The sequence below is a fragment of the Terrapene carolina genome, unplaced genomic scaffold (assembly GCF_002925995.2).
Source record: "Terrapene carolina triunguis isolate 2854851 unplaced genomic scaffold, T_m_triunguis-2.0 Scaffold95, whole genome shotgun sequence".
NCBI classification, from domain to species: Eukaryota; Metazoa; Chordata; order Testudines; family Emydidae; genus Terrapene; species Terrapene triunguis.
Window position 1 is genome coordinate 27,365,794 of NW_020664446.1, and position 19,880 is coordinate 27,385,673.

At 39.9% G+C, this 19,880-nt stretch overlaps 1 protein-coding gene across 1 annotated transcript in view; it reads left to right on the forward strand.

Annotated features, from left to right (window-relative positions):
• Positions 1 to 19,880, forward strand: part of LRRC27 (leucine rich repeat containing 27) — a 61,295-nt gene that overhangs the window by 13,063 nt on the left and 28,352 nt on the right. The window contains exon 4 of the mRNA XM_026650870.1: positions 17,188 to 17,340. Within this exon, the coding sequence (XP_026506655.1) occupies positions 17,188 to 17,340 (153 nt within the window). The remainder of the gene's footprint in view (positions 1 to 17,187; positions 17,341 to 19,880) is intronic.

The following is a 19,880-nucleotide window of genomic DNA, read 5'->3' on the forward strand; positions in this document are numbered from 1 at the left end:
TGCTGCTTAGTTGAGGGTGAGTCCCTCAGTCATAAAATGCCAAGTACAGTTCTACTGTCCTTGAGTCACATAACCAGTATAACAACACTTTATTACTCCTGCCCCAATAACAAAGAGACTGGGGATCCCACAGCAGCCAAAGTGACTATTTGGGCAAGCAGGGTGGGTGTGCCCATGCAAACGAAATCAGCCCCTGAAGTCCTTTTCCACAGCCCACCACCACATGTCAGGGGAGAGCTCATTCTGACTCTGCTTACATATGCATGACAAATATATTGGCTTCCACTGTCTAGCTAATGTGATTTGTATGAAATAGCATTTCTTTGGTGGGAATATTTTGGCTATGCAGATAATAGTAGGCCCAATATTCATATCTCACCTCAAGTATTCCACTTCCATTAGTACTTGCTTAGCAGCCATGTTGAAATGTCATTTCAAGATATGTTGTCTCTTGAATATGTTAGTTTAAATGATATTTCTACATTAGCAAATCATCACTTTTGTAGATGACATGCAGTTTGTATAACTACTGTATCCAAGAAAGAAGTTCTGGAAATAATGATCAGTGCAGTGTGTGTGTGTGGGGGGGGGGGGGGTTGCCTTCTTCTGCAGCGTGGGGAACGGGTCACTTGCTGGAGGATTCTTTGCACCTTGAAGTCTTTAAACCACAAGTTGAGAATTTCAATAGCTCAGACATAGGTCAGGGGTTTGTTACAGGACTGGGTGGATGAGATTCTGTGGCCTGTGTTGTGCAGGTCAGATTAGAAGATCATAATGGTCCCTTCTGACCTTAAAGTCTATAATTAGTGGCTCACTTATCTACTTCCTCCTACCCTTTCTGCCCCACCCCAGTACCTGCATATAAGGTGTACATTTTTAACAGAGAGTAATTAACCATTGGAACAATATTGTGGTGGATTTTTTGTCACTGACGGTGACGGGTTGGACCCCCTTCTGGGATTCTACCTGATGTACTGGGATTTCATTGAGCCTCTCCTGCTCCACCAGCCTGGGTTCCCACTTCCTGTTTTGCTGAATTAGGCTCTCCGGCCTCTTGCAGCACACACACACACAGGTAGGGCCATACCTAGCTGCAGCCATAGACTGCAGTGGCTCTGTGTGAGAGGACTCCTCCAGCACTTACGCGCACACCCCTTTTGGGAGATAAACCCAAAATAATACTGTCCTGCGCTGTATAGAAAATCTGCACAGCGCGAGCCCATAAAAAATCTGCCTTCTTCCTCAATGTGAAGAGAGATATGCATGACTTCCCTCCCCCCCCATTAGAAATTACATAAACTGGGTTTAATAATAAACAAAATAAGTTTATTAACTACAAAAGGTAGATTTAACAAAGGGATAGCAAACAGAACAAAGCAGTAAATAGTAAATAAATTAGGAAATAAACAAAAGCCACAGACTGAGCTTAACACACTAGATAGATAGGATACAAATTAGCAAATTCTAACCCTCAGTGATAAACAGGCTGGCAGATTCTTAAGGTACAAGTTGCCTTGGCTTTCTCAGGTTTTCTTACACAGGCTAAAATGCCTTCCAGTCTGGGACCATCACTTCCCACAGTTCAGTCTTTGTTCCTCAGGTGTTTTCAAGTGTGTTGTTATAGGGAGAGGGAGGCCCCCTCATGTTGTCATTGTCCCTCTAATATCTTCCCTCCACTTGCTGGAAAGCTTTTTTTGCTGTGACCTGGGTCAAACAGTTCCCACTATATAGAGCTATCTGACCTGGGTCAAACAGTTCCCATTGTGTCGAGCTATCTCTGAGAGGTTTCTATTGCACACAGTTCCTGGGTAATCCTTATGCTTGTGTGCATTTCCTCAATAAGGCACTAACGTTGTTTGGCCTCATCCAACGTAGCACATTTGAAATACAGAGACATGGTCAATATTCCCAGCTTAGATACAAAAATGATATATGCATACAAATTGGATAAACACATTCCACAAATCACAACCTTTCTAATGATACCTTACATGAGCCATCTTGCATAAAGTACATCTCAGTTATGTCATAGCCATATCATAAGCATATTTCAATAAAGAATATGGAGTGTAATGTCACACTGACCATTTTTAAATCAAAATTGGATGTTTTTCTAAAAGATATGCTCTAAGAATTATTTTGGGGAAGTCCTATAGCCTGTGTTATATCAGATGTCAAGATGATCACAATGGTCCCTTCTGGCCTTGGGATCTGTGAAACTGCATGTCAGTGAATATTCCTAGTTTTAGAGAAACACATTTGTTAACCCACTTTTTAACATTTTTTCTCTTTTAATTTTGCTTTGGCATGGGGGTAGATTAGATGATCTAATAGGTCTTTTCTAGCTCTAACCTTTATAATTCTGTTTCTCCTGTGTATATATAGAGACAAGCATCATCAAGTTACAGTGGTCTCCAACAAAATAAAAAAAGTAGATTCCATTCTTCTGGTACAGAAGATATCAATTCTTATGAATCATTCTAATCACTTCTGCTTAAAAATAGATTTGATTTCTCAGTACGAAACTAACCCAAATAGATCTTCATCAATTACATTTTCAACACTGTTTCTTTTTGATGACAATATTGTTGCTTCACTTCTACATTCTATATTATGATTATTTTAAGTAATTTTCTAATCTGTAAATCATAACTATATGTAAAGGCATTTTGGTAATTGTAGATCATTCAGCAAATTTTGATTTTTTTTTTTAGATAGTTAGATATATAAAATGAGAGAGACAAGGTGGGTGAGGTAGTATCTTTTATTGGACCACCTTTGGTTGGTGGAAAGGACATGCTTTCGAGCTTCACAGAGCTCTTCCTCAGGTTTGGGGAAGGTAATCAGAGCGTCCAAGCTAAATACAAAGTGAGACAGGTTGTTGTAGAAGACCACTTAAAATGATGTGAGCAATTAGCACCTCTGCAGTTGTAGGGCAATGGAGAATTAGTAGGCGGCAAGGTGTGTTACAAATTGTTGTAATAGGCCATAAAACCAGTATCTCTTAAGTCCATTGTTTGTAGTGTCTAGCAGAGTTTTGAATTTAAGTTTCCTGGCTTGTCTTTTGAAAGTGTGGTACAGTTCTCTGTTGAGGATGAGAACTGAGAGGTCAGATATGGAGTGATCGCTTTGTGAAAGGTGTTTGCCCAAGAGTGATAGAGTATTTTTGTCTTTTATCATTTTTCTCTGTGAGTTCATTTGAAAGAGTAGTGATTATGTGGTTTCACCCACATAGTCGTTATTGGGACATTTGATGCACTGGATGAGGTACACATGTTCTGATAGGCATGTGTAGGACCCCTGGATTTTGAAAGGTGTGTTGCAGGGGGTATTCATCGTAGCTGTGGAGCTATGTCTTCAGGTTTTGCATCTATTGTTCTGGCAGAGCCTGGTGCCACTTTGAGTTGGTGTATCCTGGTCTGTGGGGAGTTTGCTTCTAATGATGAGCTTGGTGAGGATAGGGGATTGTTCTGAAGGCCAGAAGTGGGGTTCAGGAAAGATTTCTTTTAGGATGTGGTCCCCATTAAGTATGGTTTGTAATTGTTTGACGATACCCCATGTGAAGTAGTAGGGGACAACTAGTTGTGTGTGATCCTTGAGGACTTTTCCCCACCCCTGTATTGAAGCACCTTCTCCTGGGGTATTGGGTGGCCCATTCCATGATGTGTTCTACGTCTTTGGTGGAGTGTCCTAATTTACTGAACACAGTTTTAAGTGTGTTAAATGTGTATTCTGGACTATCTCCTTGGAATGTGTTCTGTGGTATCTGATGGTAACAGATTTCTTAGTGTGTTTGGGGTGATTATTGGATCTGTGAAGGGAAGTGTGGTGATCCGTGGTGGTGGTGATCCATGATTCTTGTCATTCGTTATCTGTAGGGTCCCATGATTCAAACTGATTGTGGTGTCCAGGAATTTGATGCTGGTGTGGGAGTTCTAGAGTTTGATGGATGGCTGGTGGTTGAAATTATGGTGTAAATTTATGAGGGAGTTTAGGTCATTTGTCCAGAGAACGAAAGTTCTTCCAGAAATTCTTCCTTGAGATGACTCATAAAGAGAGTGGCATATTGGGGAGTCATCCTAGTGCCAATGGCTGTTCCCAAGTGTAGTAGAAAGAGAGCCTGAGACATGACGCCTTGGATCAGAGGCCCGGTATGAGGCCTGAGGCCTGAACTAAAGTAGTGGTCAAGCCCCGCTAATATAAAGCAAAGTTAGCAAAATTCAAATTGTGAGCAGAAGTCAGGCTCTGCCTGCGTGCAGGCTCACCAAATCTGGCAATAACAGGGCTGGTATTGCAAAAACCTACACATTCCTGAGAAGTGCTAGGTACAGGACACTCACGCAAACACATTCCAGAAGGGTGGTACCAGAACACCCTGATACCAAGTATGGTACACACACGTTCCCCAAAGATAACAGGAATACGTTGACCGCTCTTAAAGATAAGGTCAGGATGCCAGTGTAATGGATAAAGATGTTTTGATCGAGCCAACATGTACAAGGTAATGTGTGATAACAAACCATGTCAGGGGGCAGTAACTAACTACGTCAGAGGGGCAATACGTAATTTGTTTGTATTGGTGTATAAAATAAAGTCTCAGAGAGAGTGTCTTTGTCTAGCCTAGGGGGCAGTGGAAAGTCCTGCCACTGATTGAGCTGGTCCATTGTAACGGGCATACATGTGTTACTGGTCTTGTAAAGTCTACAGGATACTAGTAACTGTGCTTTGTTGAGATTAAACCTGGCCGTGTGCCTTCGGTACTGAAACTGAGTCTTGGGTCTTTTGGGCGATTCGATTGAAGCCTGTTGTCCGGGCTGTCTGGCCAGAGCCAGTGCAGTACACAGAGGGAACACATACTCAGCCAACATCTGACGGCACCATGGTTTGGACAAAGTGTTTACTATTAAATGTAAAGTTGTTATGGATGAGGATGAAATGGATGAGTTTGGCAACGTGTTTGGGGTGTTGAAGGCAGGCAGCGATGCTGTCATGGTGTATATGGAGGTGATATCGATGGTGTTCTGAGGGAGGTTGTTAATGGTGCAGAGTTTCTGAAGGAAGTTGGTTGTGTCCTGGAGGAAACTGGCCTTTTGGGTGGTGACTGGTTTGAGTATGAGTCCTAATACACCTCTACCCCAATATAATGCTATCCTCGGGAGCCAAAAAATCTTACCGCGTTATAGGTGAAACCGCGTTATAGCGAACTTGATTTGATCTGCCGGAGCGTGCAGCCCCACCCCCCTGGAGCGCTGCTTTACCGCGTTATATCCGAATTCGTGTTATATCAGGCCGCGTTATATCGGGGTAGAGGTGTATTCTTTCAGTAAGAGTACCATAGCCAGATATGCTGGGTCTGCCTGAGTTCTCTTGTTTGTGTATCTTGTATGCTATCGAATGAACTCTCACAGAATAATAATAAAGGACCTTATCACCCATGGGCAAACACTTTTCACAAAGTGATCGCTCCATATCTGATCTCTCAGTCCTTGTCCTCAAAAGAAACCAGCACAACCCCTTCAAAAGACACTAAAAACCAAGTACCAGAGACATTGGTTTTATGGCCTGCGGTGGGGTGGCTGCCCACTTGTAGGTAAGGGGTAAAGCCACCCTGGGGAGGCTGCCAGGAGGCAGCCAATGAGGAAACGGCTTATAGTGCCAGCCAATCAGGAGAAGCTTTATTGGAACATCCAATCAGGGCCAGGCTGGCCCATATAAGAAGGGGCTGCTGAGCAGTGGAGGAAGACAGTAGGGAGTCTCTCCCTGGAAGGCAAGGGAGGAGGACTGGCTGCCTGAAGGAGTGCCATAGAGCAGTGCTGGTCAGGGGCAGCAGTGTGCGTGTAAGCTGCTGGCAGACCATTGCCAGGCTGGGGCCTTGCTACAGGGGCTGAGAGGGTGCTAGGGCTACAGGGGAAGTGGCCCAGGGAATAAAGGAAGCAGGTTGGAGGAGGGCAGTAGGTGACTGCCGGCTATAGGGTCCCTGGGTCAGGACCCAGAGTAGCGGGCAGGCCTGGGTGCGTCCCCCCCCTGCACCCCACTTGCCAATGAAGAGAGTGGCTAGTATCTAGACTGCAGTTTGCCCCTACCCAGAAGAGGACACTGCGGTCTAGGGAGTGACGCGGGTCCAAAGCGTGGAGACAGCAGTGAGGGCAGCCGTGACACCACTAGCTGAAGGTGGACTGGAAGGGGCGAGAGCTAATTCCCAGGACAGCCAGCAGGAGGCGCCGTGGTGATGAGTCCCATTTTGTCACATGGCCCATTACAACAATTTGTAACACACCCTGCTGCCTTCTAACTCTCCATTGTCCTGTGACTGCAGAGGTGTTAATTGCCCACTTCATTTTAAGTGGTCTCCTATAATGTGTGAACCATGCTTAACAATCTGTCCCATCTTGTATTTAGCTTGGACACTCTGGTTACCTTCCCCAGACCTGAGAATGAGCTCTGTGAAGCTTGAAAGCTTGTCCTTTCCATCACCCGAAGAAAGTCCAATAAAAGTTACTACCTCACCCACCTTGTCTCGCTCATATTCTAGGACCAAAACAGCTACAACAACACTGCAAACATATATATAAAATGTTTTGTATTCTTTAAATCTCAGTATTACTTATCAGTGCAGTATTGAAGGCAGTCGGTATGGTTGTTAGAGAAACAGAAATGCAGATATTTCAGCTGTTTGGGATATATTTTTTCACAAAGCCAACAGCACAACACAGTGTTTAGTTTTTGTGCACTAAATGTTTTATACACTTTTGTTAATTATATCTCACACTTATGACATACCACTGAATATTTGTATTTTAATTTACATTACAGTATACTGATTTGTAGTATCCATTGTAAATAATGTTTTCATCCCTCAGCTCATAGAGAGCCCTACTACAACATTAAGGACTTGCATTTATTAGATGGCAGGCAACTCTAGTATAAAAATATAGTTTTTGATAAACCTATGTGTTATAAAATTCTAATTTCCTACTAGTACTGAATGTTATGGTGTCTTTTTGACAACTACAATTATTTTATTATGGAAATATTCCTTGACAAATATGAATATGGATGGATTCTGCCTAGATAATGTTGTTTATCTTATGCATTGATGACAACAGACACCAGGTACCATCTGGTGAAAACTGTATTCGGAGATGGTGCATTAAATCTTTTTTTGTTTTGTTTTTTTCTGCTGCTAAATGGGTATCACTAGTCATTTTACACAGTCTGTTTCAAGCTAGAATAGATAGAATACTTATGTAACTGTAGCTTTAGGCTGATGTAAACAGTATGTCTCTTCTCAAAATCATTAGAATGCAGCAGGTAAATAAGGATACAGTGAACAACTCAGTTTTGGATGATATTTACGTAGCAGCAGGAGACAGTTATGTGCCATTTTCTCTTACTTTAAAAATGTGTCAAAAAAGCTAACAGAATGTTGGGAGTCATTAGGAAATGGATAGATAATAAGACAAAAAATATCATATTGCCTCTATATAAATCCCTAGTACGCCCACATCTTGAATACTGCATGCAGATGTGGTCGCCCCATCTCAAAAAAGATATATTGGAATTGGAAGAGGTACAGAAAAGGGCAACAAAAATGATTAAGGGTATGGAACAGCTTCCATATGTGGAGAGATTAATAAGACTGGGACTTTTCATCTTGGAAAAGAGATGACTAAGGGGGGATATGATAGGTCTATAAAATCATGACTGGTGTGGAGAAAGTGAAAAAGGAAGTATTATTTACTCCGTCTCATAATACAAGAACTAGGGGGTCACCACCTTAAATTAATAAGCAGCAAGTTTAAAACAAACAAAAGAAAGTATTTCTTCACACAAGGCACAATCAACCTGTGGAACTCCTTGCCAGAGGATGTTGTGAAAGTCAAGACACTAAAAGGGTTAAAAAAAGAACTAGGTAAGTTCATGGAGGATAGGTCCATCAATGGCTATTAGCCAGGATTGGTGTCCCTAGCCTCTGTTTGCCAGAAGCTCTGAATGAGCAACAGGGGATGGATCACTTGATGATTACCTGTTCTGTTCATTCCTTCTGGGGCACCTGGAATTGGCCACTGTTGGAAGACATGTTACTGGGCTAGATGGACCATTCGTCTGACCCAGTATGGCCATTCTTATGTTCTTATGTATTTCCTGAACTGTTTTTCTTTTGGTATATTTTTGAGAGTGTTAGACCTCCTTTTGCACTGTTGTATTGTAAAGTGAGGATCCATTTCCATAAGAAATTAATCTTGCTATACCATAGGCTATGATCTCATAAGGAAAACAGGGTTAATCCTAGGAACTACTTCGATGGGGCACTTCTAAGGAATTCTCAGGCCAGGTTTACACTACAAAGTTAAATCAATCCAGCTGTGTCACTCAAGGGTGTGAAAAATCCATTCCCCGAGCAACATGGTTAAGCTGACCCTAACCCTAAGTGTAGACATTGCTAGGTTGACCACCTAGCTACTGCCTCTTGGGGTGGTGGATTAATTACAGTGACAGAAGAACCCCTCCCATCACTGTGGTGAGTGGCTATGCTGAAGTGCTACAGTAGTGCAGCTGCAGCATTGCAGCTTTGCCTCTGTAGTGGTTTAAGTGTAGACATAGCCTTAATGGTGCTGCAGGAAGTGGTGTTGATTCAGTACCCTCTGAATCAGTACACAGTGTTAGTGGGCACTCTGCTTCTGGAGTTGCCATGTGTTGAATTAGAACCAAGGCCCTGACTGTTCCCATTACACTCAAAGGGAATGTCTACACTTCAAGTGAAGATGTGGCATGAGTAGGTATACCCATGTTAGCTTTAATCTAGCAAACATTGGTGACAATAGTAGTGAAGACATGGCAGCATGGGCTAGCAACCACACTCCATACCGTGATACCCATGGTCCCTGGCAGGTTTGTATTTGAGTAGTTAGCCCATGCTGAAGCCTGTGTTGCCACGTCTTTGCTACTGTTACCTGTTCTAGTTTGATTAAAGCTAGCATGGGTATGCCTACTTGTGCTACAATCAATCACACCTTCATTTGCAGTGTAGACATACCTAAGGGTGCTCAAGAACTCTAGCCAAAATTCTATTGGCTAATTAAATTCTTCTTATCTTAAACTCCCCTGTAATCTCAAATGGTTTTATTGAATTGTTATGAAGCATTGCATTCCACTCAGAGGTAATATATTTGCAAGTGACCACTTAATATCATAGAAGTTCAGCCCCCTGTGCTTAGTCAAGACCAAGAAAACTTAGACTATTCCTGACAGATGTTTGTCCAGCCTGTTCTTAAAAACTTCCAATGATGGGATTCCACAACCTTCCTTGGGAAGCCTATTCCAGAGCTTCATTACCCTTATAGTTAGAACGTTGTTTCCTGATATTTACGTAAATCTCCATTGCTGCAGAATAAGCCCGTTACTCCTTGTCCTGGAGTGGACATGGAGAACCTTCAGTGGACATGGAGAACAATTGATCACCATCCTCTTTATAACAGCCCTTAACATGTTTGAAGACTGTTATAAGAAGACGGACAGGAGACCTGATCTCAAGACTAAACATGCCCAATTTTTTCAACCTTTCCTCATAGGACATTTTCTAAACTTTTTTTTGTTGCTCTCCTCTGGATTCTCTCCAATTTGACCATACCTTTCCTAAAGTATGGGCACAAAATTGAGCACAGTACTCGAGCTGAGACCTCACCAGCGCCAAGTAGAGCAGGACAATTACTTCCGATGTCTTTCATACAACACTCCTGTTAATATACCCCAGAATGATATTAGCCTTTTTCACATTGTTGACTCATCTTCAATTTATGATCCACTGTAACCCCCAGATCATTTTCAGCTGTACTGCCACCTACCCAATTATTCCCCATTTTGTAGTTGTGCATTTAATTTTTTTCTTCTTAAGTCAAGTACTTTGCATTTGTCAGAGAGAAACAGAGTTCTCACTCTCAGGTTGGGTGCAGTAAATCAGATACTTCATTATTTCTAGCAATTGCATGGAGGGAGAGACCTTTATTGAATTTCATCTTGTTGACTTCAGACCAATTCTCCAGTTTGTCAAAGTAGATTTGAATTCTAATCCTGTCCTCCAAAGTGCTTGCAGCCCCTCCCAGCTTGGTGTCATCTACAGATTTAATAAGCGTACTCTTCACTCCATTATCCATGTCACTAATGAAAATATTGAACAGTACCAAACCCAGGACTGATCCTTATGAGATCCTACTACATACACCTTCCCAGTTTGACAGCAAACTGTTGATAACCCACTCTTTGAGTACAATCTTTCAACAAGTTGTGCACCAGTTGTACACTGTGTCCTTATTATAATTTCTTTTAGACCACATTTCCTTAGTTTGCTTATGAGAATGTCATCTGGTGCTGTGTCAGAAATCTTTTTAAAATCAAGATATATTACATCTTCTGCTTCCCCACTATCCAGTAACCCTGTCAAAGAAGGAAATTAGATTGATTTGGCATGATGTGTTCTTGACAAATCCTTGCTGGTTATTCCTTATTACCCTATTGGAGTTATCATGGATAATTCTCTGCAAACATCTGCTCAATGTGCAGTGGCAGTCAAAAAAGCTAACAGAAAGTTGGGAACCATTAGGAAAGGGATAGATAGTAAGACAGAAAATATCATAATTCCACTGTATAAATCAATGGTATGCTCACACCTTGGATACTGCATGTGGTTCTGGTTACCCCATCTCTAAAAAGATATATTAGGATTGGAAAAGGCATGAAGAAAGGCAACAAAAATGATTATGGGGTGTAGAACAGCTTCCTATGAGGAGAGATTAAAAAGATTGGGACTGTTCAACTTAGAAAAGAGATAATTAAGGGGGAATATGATGGAGGTTTATAAAATCATGAATGGTGTGGAGAAAGTGAATAAGAAAGTGTTATTTACCCCTTCACTTAACACAATAACCAGGGATTACCAAATGAAAGATAGCAGATTTAAAATAAACATAAGGAAGTACTTCTTCACACAACACACAGTTAACTTGTGAAACTAATTGCCAGGGGATGTTGTGAAGGCTAAAAGAACAACTGGGTTAAAAAAAAGAATTAGATAAGTTTATGGAAGATAGGTCCATCAATGGCTATTAGTCAAGATGGTCAGGGAGGCACCCCCATGCTCTGGGTGTCCGTTAACCTCTGACTGCCAGTAGCTGGGACTGGACGACAGGATGGATCACTTGATAATTGCCCTATTCTGTTCATCTCCTCAAAAGCAGGATACTGAGCTAGATAGACCATTGGTTTGATCAGTATGACCATTCTTGTGTTCTTATTATCCTCTTACAAATTGATTGCTTCATAATTTTTTCCAGTATCTTTCAAGGTATCAAAGTTAGGCAGACTGGTCTGTAATTCTCTGGATCCTCTTTGTTCCCCTTTTTAAAGATAGGCATTATGTTTGCCCTTCTCCAGTCCTCTGTGACCTCACCTGTCCTCCATGAATTCTCAAAGATAATTGCTAACACTTCTGAGATTACTTCAGCTAGTTCCTTAATTTCCCTAGGAAAAATTTTGTCAACCCCTGCTAACTGCAAGATATCTAATTTATCTAAATATTCTTTAACATGTTCTTTCCCTATTTTGGCTTGCATTTCTTTCCCCTTATTGTTTAATATTATTTGTTTTGTGTATTTGGTCACCATTAACCTTTTTAGTGAAGACTGAAGCAAAATGGGCATTAAACACCTCCGCCTTCTTGATGTCATCAGTTATTAGCTCGCTTTCCCTGCTAAGTAAAAGATCTATACTTCCCTGCATCTTTCTCATTCCTAATGTATTTAAAGAACCTCTTTTTATTGCCTTCTATGTTCCTTGCTAGGTGTAACTCATTTTGTGCCTTAACCACTCTGATTTTGTCCCTATATGCTTGTGCGGTTCTTTTGTACTCCTCTTTAACAATTTGTCCATGTTTCCAAATTTTGTAGGATTCCTTTTTGATTTTCAGGTCATTAAAGAGCTCCTGATACAACCATATTGGCCTCTTACTATTCTTCCTATTGTTTCTTCACATTGGGCTCATTTGCAGTTTTGGCTTTGATATTGTCTCCTTGAGAAACTGACAGCTTTCTTGAGCTCCTTTTTCCCTTTGATTTTCTTCCCATGGGACCTAGTTTTTTGAATTTATTGAAGTCTGCTTTTTTTTAAGTCCATTGTCCTTTTTGCTGCTCTTACTCCTTTGTTTCCTTAGAATCATGAAATCTATCATTTCATGATCACTTTCATTCACATAACTTTCCACCTTCATATTCACTACCAATTCCTCCCTGTTGATCGGAATCAAGTCTAAAATGGCTGTCCCCTGGGTTACTTCCTCCATCTTCTGAAACAAAAAGTTGTCCCCAATACATTCCAAGAACTTGTTGGAAATTTTCTGTTTTGCCATATTACTTTTCCAAGAAATGTCTGGATAATTAATCTCCCATTACTATGGGTCCTGGTGGTCTATAGTAGACCTCTTATGACATCACCCCTATTTTTCACCCCTTTTATCTTTATCCAGAGACTCTCAACTGTTCTGTCTCTCACCTCCTTCTGGACCTCAGAACAAGTGTATATATTGATGCATAATGCAACACCTCTTCCCTTTTTACCCTGTCTATCCTTCCTGAACAAGTTATACCCTTCTATGCCAATATTCCAGTCATGATACTTATCCGACCAAATGTCTGATGCCGATTAAGTCATTATTTAACTGATATATGTGACCCAGTCTTGAGGTATGGCTGCAGCCTTCTCCCTTTTCCTCCTCAAGGGTATGGGTCCTGGGTTCACCTATGAGGGTGCCTCAGGCCTCCACCCTAGGAAACTCCTCCTATTGCAGAGAACAGCCTGTGACTTGCGAAAATATTCATCACCCAATCTCACACAGAGCTGTGTCAGCCAGAGCACAGTAAAATAAAATAGCTATTACAATTCCCAGAGTAATAAAACAATAACTTGGGTTTTATTAAGTTTGGGGAACTCAGGATAGGAAAGAATGGAAAAGCAGATTAAGAGAATAAAAGACAAAAACAATACATAAACTGTACATAAACAGGGGTGTTCTAACAAAGTCTCCACACCAATGTTGGGAAGATCGTCTTTGCAGCTCTTTGGTCTGGATTCAAATGTGCAGTTAGGCTGGCTCTTGGGTAGCCTGACTGTGGCTCTCTTCAGCCTCCTAGGTTTCCGGTCTTTGCAGAGATGACACTGTCCAATGTCCCAGAAATCCCCAAAGGGCTCAAATTTTCACTTGGGTAGGAATGTCCTCCCTGGCTGTGATGCTTCTGTCTCTACGACACTCCAAACACAATGAAAACTGAAAGTAAAACCACACCCTTTGTCTCTGGAGTTCTGGTTTATGATTGCTTCTGGTAATGTTGCAAGCTAGTTCTGTCTCTGCCTTTGGCAGTAGGCAGTCTGTGAAATTAAGTCCTGAACCTCTCTAGTTGTTGTTGCTGTAGTCATGGGGGAGTCCCCTAGAAATTCAGTGTGGACTTCCAGGAGCACCATCTCTAAAGGGGTTATATGTACTAATACTTCCAGTTCTTCCTGTTTATTCCCCATAGTCCTTGTATTAGTGTATAGACATTTCCAGTGTTGAGCGGATTCACCCACTCATTTCCCTCTTGTTGCTTTTATGACCCTATTGTAATTAGTATGTAAAGCACTTCCTGATTAAATTCCACCTCCATAGAAAACACAGCTGCCAAAAGATTTTTTCTTGCCTACCACTTGGATCAAGTCATTTCTCTTTTCAGATCCCTTTACTGACTACCCCTCATCTTTCTTATTAATTTCGCTCCTGAACCTCATCTTCATGGCCATGCATAACTTCACCCTACACTTATATCTTTAGTCTTGTTTCCAGCTACTTCCCCTCAAAGCCCCTTTGCAGTTCCCCAGCCTGACATTCACTTAGGGCCCAATACCGTTAATCTTTCTCAATTTGAGTGGCATTTTATTCTGCAAGTAGTGCTGTTGCGTTCAGTGGACCTGCTCTCAAAGTAAAGTACTTCTCAACACCAAGAAGAGCGGCTGAATTGCTTGCTTAGGTTTGAAGAGGGTGGAAGAAGATAACTTTCTTCATGACAACCAATGTGCTTGGAACAACCTCCATGTACCAATTGATTACTCTCTCTCTCTTCATTCAAATCTTACCTAAGAACTTTACTCCTTTCAGGAGACCTATCAATTCTAATCTTACATTGTTTCCTCACGTTTTATTTTAAAAAATAAGGTAACCAGTGAGATATTCAACTTGCAAACAACTTCTGCCTCTCACGCAATGCAGGTAAATCTATGTCAAGGTATGTTTTTCCACCTTCTCTTGTGTCCACTGTTTTATCTTCATGTTATTGTGTTATTTTTGGCATAGTTTTAAATTGTAAGGTCAGTATCCATGTCTCTTTATTTTTGTGTGTCATGCACACTTATGACATTATATCTGTAATAAATAATAAAGGCTGTAAGATGTTACCTCAGTATATATTGTAATAATATATATGACTTGATGTAAGTAGGTTCAGTTCTGTTGATGTCAGTGGGGTTGGACCCACTTACACCTGGTCTGAATTTGGTTCATTTTGTTTAAAACTTTAAGAAGAGACCTTGGTAGTTGACAGAGGACAGACATAAGCCCATGACAGATCATCAAAAGATTAGATATCTGACAAATAACCTAATGGCTAAGAGATTCTTTTAGTTGAAAATAAATACTATATCTTGGTCCTTTTCTGGATGCAGTGGGTCCAAAATAACAGTGGAACCAAAACAAGTCTATTCCACAGGAGAGGGACAGAATATTGAGAGCCCACACAGAGCATGAGTATTTCCTGTGCACCAAAGGCCCTGGCTCTTTAGGGGTTCTCCTTGAGTTGGAAGAGTCATCACTGTTTGTTTCCACAGTTTCATGCCCTCAGCAGAGTGGGGACATAAGCATCCCATAGTCTACTCCACCCTGAGTTCTGGAAGGAAGGATTCCTCACCACACCCTATGCTCATGGAGAATCCCAGTGCTTAGCCCAGTTTCTCATTTTTTATCCTGTTATTTTCATCCTTTTTTTTGTATTTTTCTTTTTCCTGTGTGTGAGCCATTGTCAATATTGCTGTAATTGGCATTTCTAGGGGAGTGATGTCAGTACAATTGTTAATCATGTTACAAAGTTTGTTTTGCAACATTCCTTTCAACTTTTAATTACTAATAATTTGGAATCAAATAATTGTGCTATAAATAATATGGTTGTCATTCCTGTAAGTAAGGTTTGACTGAAAACATTTTTAAAGTACTACCTAATAGAGTAATGAGTAAAGAATAAAATAAGCTCACACAGAATATTAAGTACTATGCCTTTACAAATCAAGACAAAATAAATTGATGTTCAGTCAAGCCGTGAATGAAGTTTTTAAAGTGCCATTCTCTCAAGGCGGTGTGAAAAATCTGTTCTCAGTGACTAGACTCAAGATCTCATTTTTCACATTGTGCTTCCAAATATTTAAACTATTAACCTAAAATCAATCATGCCATGCCAAAATATTTGTTGTCATAAGTAAAATTTCTTTTAGAAATTGAATAAACTTTTTGTGTTATAAAATATTTACATCATAGGTTTTAACTCTGAGGTTTGTTTTTAATCCATAAAAAATATAAATTCCACTATTATTAATGACCTGGCTTAGAATATGATTTCATTCTGCAGGTCCAATTAATAGGGAAATATTTGTTCTGATCACTTATTTTGCTTTTACTAATTCAGGCCTTGTAGTGGAGTGGGGATAGAGGTAGGTCAAATATCCCTGCAGCCTACATTGCATATTTGACAGCTGTCCCCAGCTCAACCACAGCATTGAGGACACTTGTCAGGAAGCAGGGTAGTGCACAGCTGACAATGTATGATGCACCGCTAATTATAATTGCAGCTCTAACACAATGGTTCTTTCCATGGCTGGCTGTCATGTGCTGCCTGCACTGTTGCTTAAAAGCAAGGTAGAAGACTTAGGCATGCAAGCAGGATGCATACATTTCCTGGACCCTCTCAGGAGGTAAAGCTGTATGTGGCATCTGTCTCCTGTCAGTGGGGAGAGACATGTCTATCTCCTTTTGCAAGAATAGTGCCAAGCATTTTGGGAGTGATAGGGTGGTAAATGGAAAGAAGTGGAGAGACAAAGATTGGGAGAGAAGGAATGCAGAGCAAAGTACCAAAAAAATTTTGATGGATGAAATTAGATGAATGGGGGACAAGGAATAAAAAAAAAAAGGTGGTAGTGCTCTGCCCACAACCCAAAGTCTATTCACTGATTACACGAAAATGAGAATCATCAAGATATTAAGCAGTAGAATAGAAAAGGGGACGAGCTGGCAAAGGGAGGGAGCAACAAAGGCAAAATAGAGAGTAAATGTTTTTATCTTATATAACCGTTGGTGCCAAAATATTATGTCAAAAAAAAATTTGTTGTCAGGAATCATCAAGGGACATAAATATGTGAGGATGATCTGATAAATCTGTCTTAGTTGCAAGATGAGCATAAGAGCTGTGTTCCTAAGTATGGGAGAGGGGACAGAACTACCTTGATAGGGAAAGAAATAGTTTTGGTTTGGAATAAAATATTTGTATACATCATTAGTGACGGTGTCTTTTTGCATGTTTATATCTGTGCAAGTGAGTCTGATGGGAGCAGTACAAGTATGTTTGAAGTTTTTTATCTTTGGTATATCTTTGCCTCACTTAGTTCAAATCTGATCTTGGTGTGGCATGGTAGTCCCTGATAAAAAGGCTGTGTTCTAGAGACACCTAATTTCTTTTCATGTGAGAGGCAGAAAGTTTGATGTACCTGAGCCTCAGTTAGCCTACGTTCATTGGTGAATATCAAAAAGCTTAGAAATGAGATGTCTGCTTTTAAGAACTACATATGTAATAATATTAGATATTTTAGAATTTATAGTACTATAAAATGAGTATATAAAATAAATTGTCAGTCATTTTCTACCTCTGCAACCAGAATTGACCCAATATTTTTTTTTAGACAGTATACAATATCAATAGATGTATTAAGGATAAGTCCCATAGAAATAGCTATAAATAAAACAAATTGTGATGGGAAATAAATTTCTACAACTTAGTCATATTTGAGTCCTGAATCTGCAGATAGCTCTTCCTTCCAAAATGTTTATAGATTAAACTATTTTTGCAGGTAATTTAACTTCATTGACAGCACTGAATCTAAGGCATTGCCCTCTGGAGTTTCCACCTAAAGATGTTGTACAGAGGGGACTGCGATCCATTCTGTGCTTTCTCCGGAATGTCGGTAATGGAAAACTTGTCAATTTAGAGTCAGATACTCAAGGTATGTAGGACAATTATTCATGAATATTTATTAAAATTGTAATTAGTTGTTTTTGAAAAACAATGTGAATGAAGTGATGCATTCCCTGTATAGCTTTGTGTCAGTAGTACCATCAACTCTTGAATGCAAAATTGGACAAGTCCTGATATATAAATAGAAAAAGAAATGTATTATTATGTTTTTAAAACATATTTTAGGGTCTTGAAGGATCTTGACTTTTATGTGGTAAGAGAGAAATCCAGGGAAGGGACTTAAGGATGTCTGTGATGTGGCTAGAGCAACAGGAGTGGAATATGCATCCGAAGAAGTGGGTTGTAACCCACGAAAGCTCATGCTCTAATAAATTTGTTAGTCTCTAAGGTGCCACAAGTACTCCTGTTCTTTTTGCGGATACAGACTAACACGGCTGCTACTCTGAAAGGCGTGGAATATGTTTTCAAAAAAGGCAGTTCTGATAATAGAGGAGGAGATATGAGAACAGGAAAGGCTGGACACATGCAATAATCAACATGAAATATGACTAACATATACAAGATTTTTTAGAAAGGGGGCTAAAAAGGAAAAGCCAGATTGTGATGATATTTAAAAAGAAGTAGTAATAGGCCTTGGTGAGAAACTGACTGTCAGGAAGGAGATTATACTAAGGTTGAGACCCTCAGAGATGGGAAGGATAGTGGAATTTCCAAGAGACAGAGAAGAGGAAATATAGGAATTGTCATAACAAATCCAGCAAGTGGTTTACTGTCCTCTCTCTGATAGTGGCCAGGTGCATCTGAGAATGGTCTGAGAAACCCCATAATAAACAATTATGGAATAACTTGCTCATAGGAGAAATTTCTTTAACCCCAGGCAATTAGTGATTAGCATATATCCTAAAGCATAAGGGATTATATTGCTTATAAACATTTATCCTATTAATGTAACTGGATGTTCCTATCAGGAGAAACAATAAAAAGCTGAATTTTAGAAATGTTGAGTTCAAAATGGTGATTGAACATCCAAAAAGAGATGTCTGAGATGCATTAAGAGATACAGAATGGACATAGGGAGAGGGATCAGGGATAGAGAGGTAGATTTGGGAATCATTCACATAGAGGTGACAGTTGAAACTGTGGGAATAGATGAAGTCAGCAAGAATAAGGAGACAAAGGGACAGAAATCTGAAAGACACCAAGGGGAGCAGAGAGTGTGAAGAATCACTGAAGGAGATATTGCCATGTGTGTTTTAATGACCACAAGTGTTCAGGATCTGTGTTTTCCATCTCAGGTAGTAGACTATATCTCTAGCAGCACTATGCTCTATATCAATTTGCTGTGGAGCTAGTTCAGCACTGACCAGGAAAGAAAGTATCATTACTGAATTGCCAGCCCCACTTTCTGCATGCAATACCTCTGCCTCACCCTGCTGAGAATGGTCAAAAAGGAAATCTCTTGGTGACTGGATTATAGAATAATAGCTAATCGAAGTGTATTCAAGAATCCATACAGTGTTTGTATAAAGATTCCTATATCAACAAAAATTTAAACTATTTTTTCAAAAAACATTGTAGATCTATTTGAAGCAAACTTTTCTGAAGATTATTTCATTACATTAAAAGGCCAAAATAAACTAGTGTTCTTTCATGTAAAGGGACCATATTGTTTTATATGATACTGTGCATACTTTATTATTTGAACCTTTTGACTAAATTCTTTCCACATTAGTGTACATTTTAGTGTAAAATACACAAAATGCATTTACTTACATTTTTATCTTATCAAGACTAAGAAGAGTTTTAGGTTAGATATTATCATCAGTATTATGCTATTCTGTAACAACTAGCTAATTCACTAGCAACAGGTAGTTATTTTTGTGCTGACTGCAGACAGATGCAAATACCTTATTAGAGAGATTAAGTAGCATAGTGGATTAGTGAATTAAACTGACTTGTCTGGACGGCTGAGTTCTCAAATCTTGGATTAGGCCTTGAGTCAATGAGTTTTGGTAGCCTCATCCTATTTATCTACATCACAAACCCAATCCACAATCTGGCACATTTTTCAGTATCTACTCAAGAAAGGATTATACTAGAATAAAAGAGTTATTGTAGGTCAAGGATGAGATTAATTCAAAAATCTGTTTGAAGAAGTGAGCCCAGCACCTGCCTGCACAATGTGCTCCTTATGCCTGCCTCAGACTGTTACTCTGTTCTGATCATTTTTGAAAATTAACACAGTCTTCTATACTACTACCCATACTATTTACCATATGTCAGTATTCTAGATTACAAATAGAGAAGACCATTTAGGATGCAAGATTGCTCCTTATAATATATTCTATAGTCTTTTATCCAGTCTAGTCTTAGTTTAGACTTTAATATAGTAGACATGCACATACTTTAAAGTTCTATATTTCACAGAATTGCCTTCTATGCTACAAGAAGATGCAAAGGCCATTGTTAAAGAGTACAAGAGAAAGTCAAAGAGATACCCTGCTCTTAGGAAAGCATTCACTGGTCCATGGAAACAGATGAGCTTCATTAGTGAGTTTAGTAGAATGT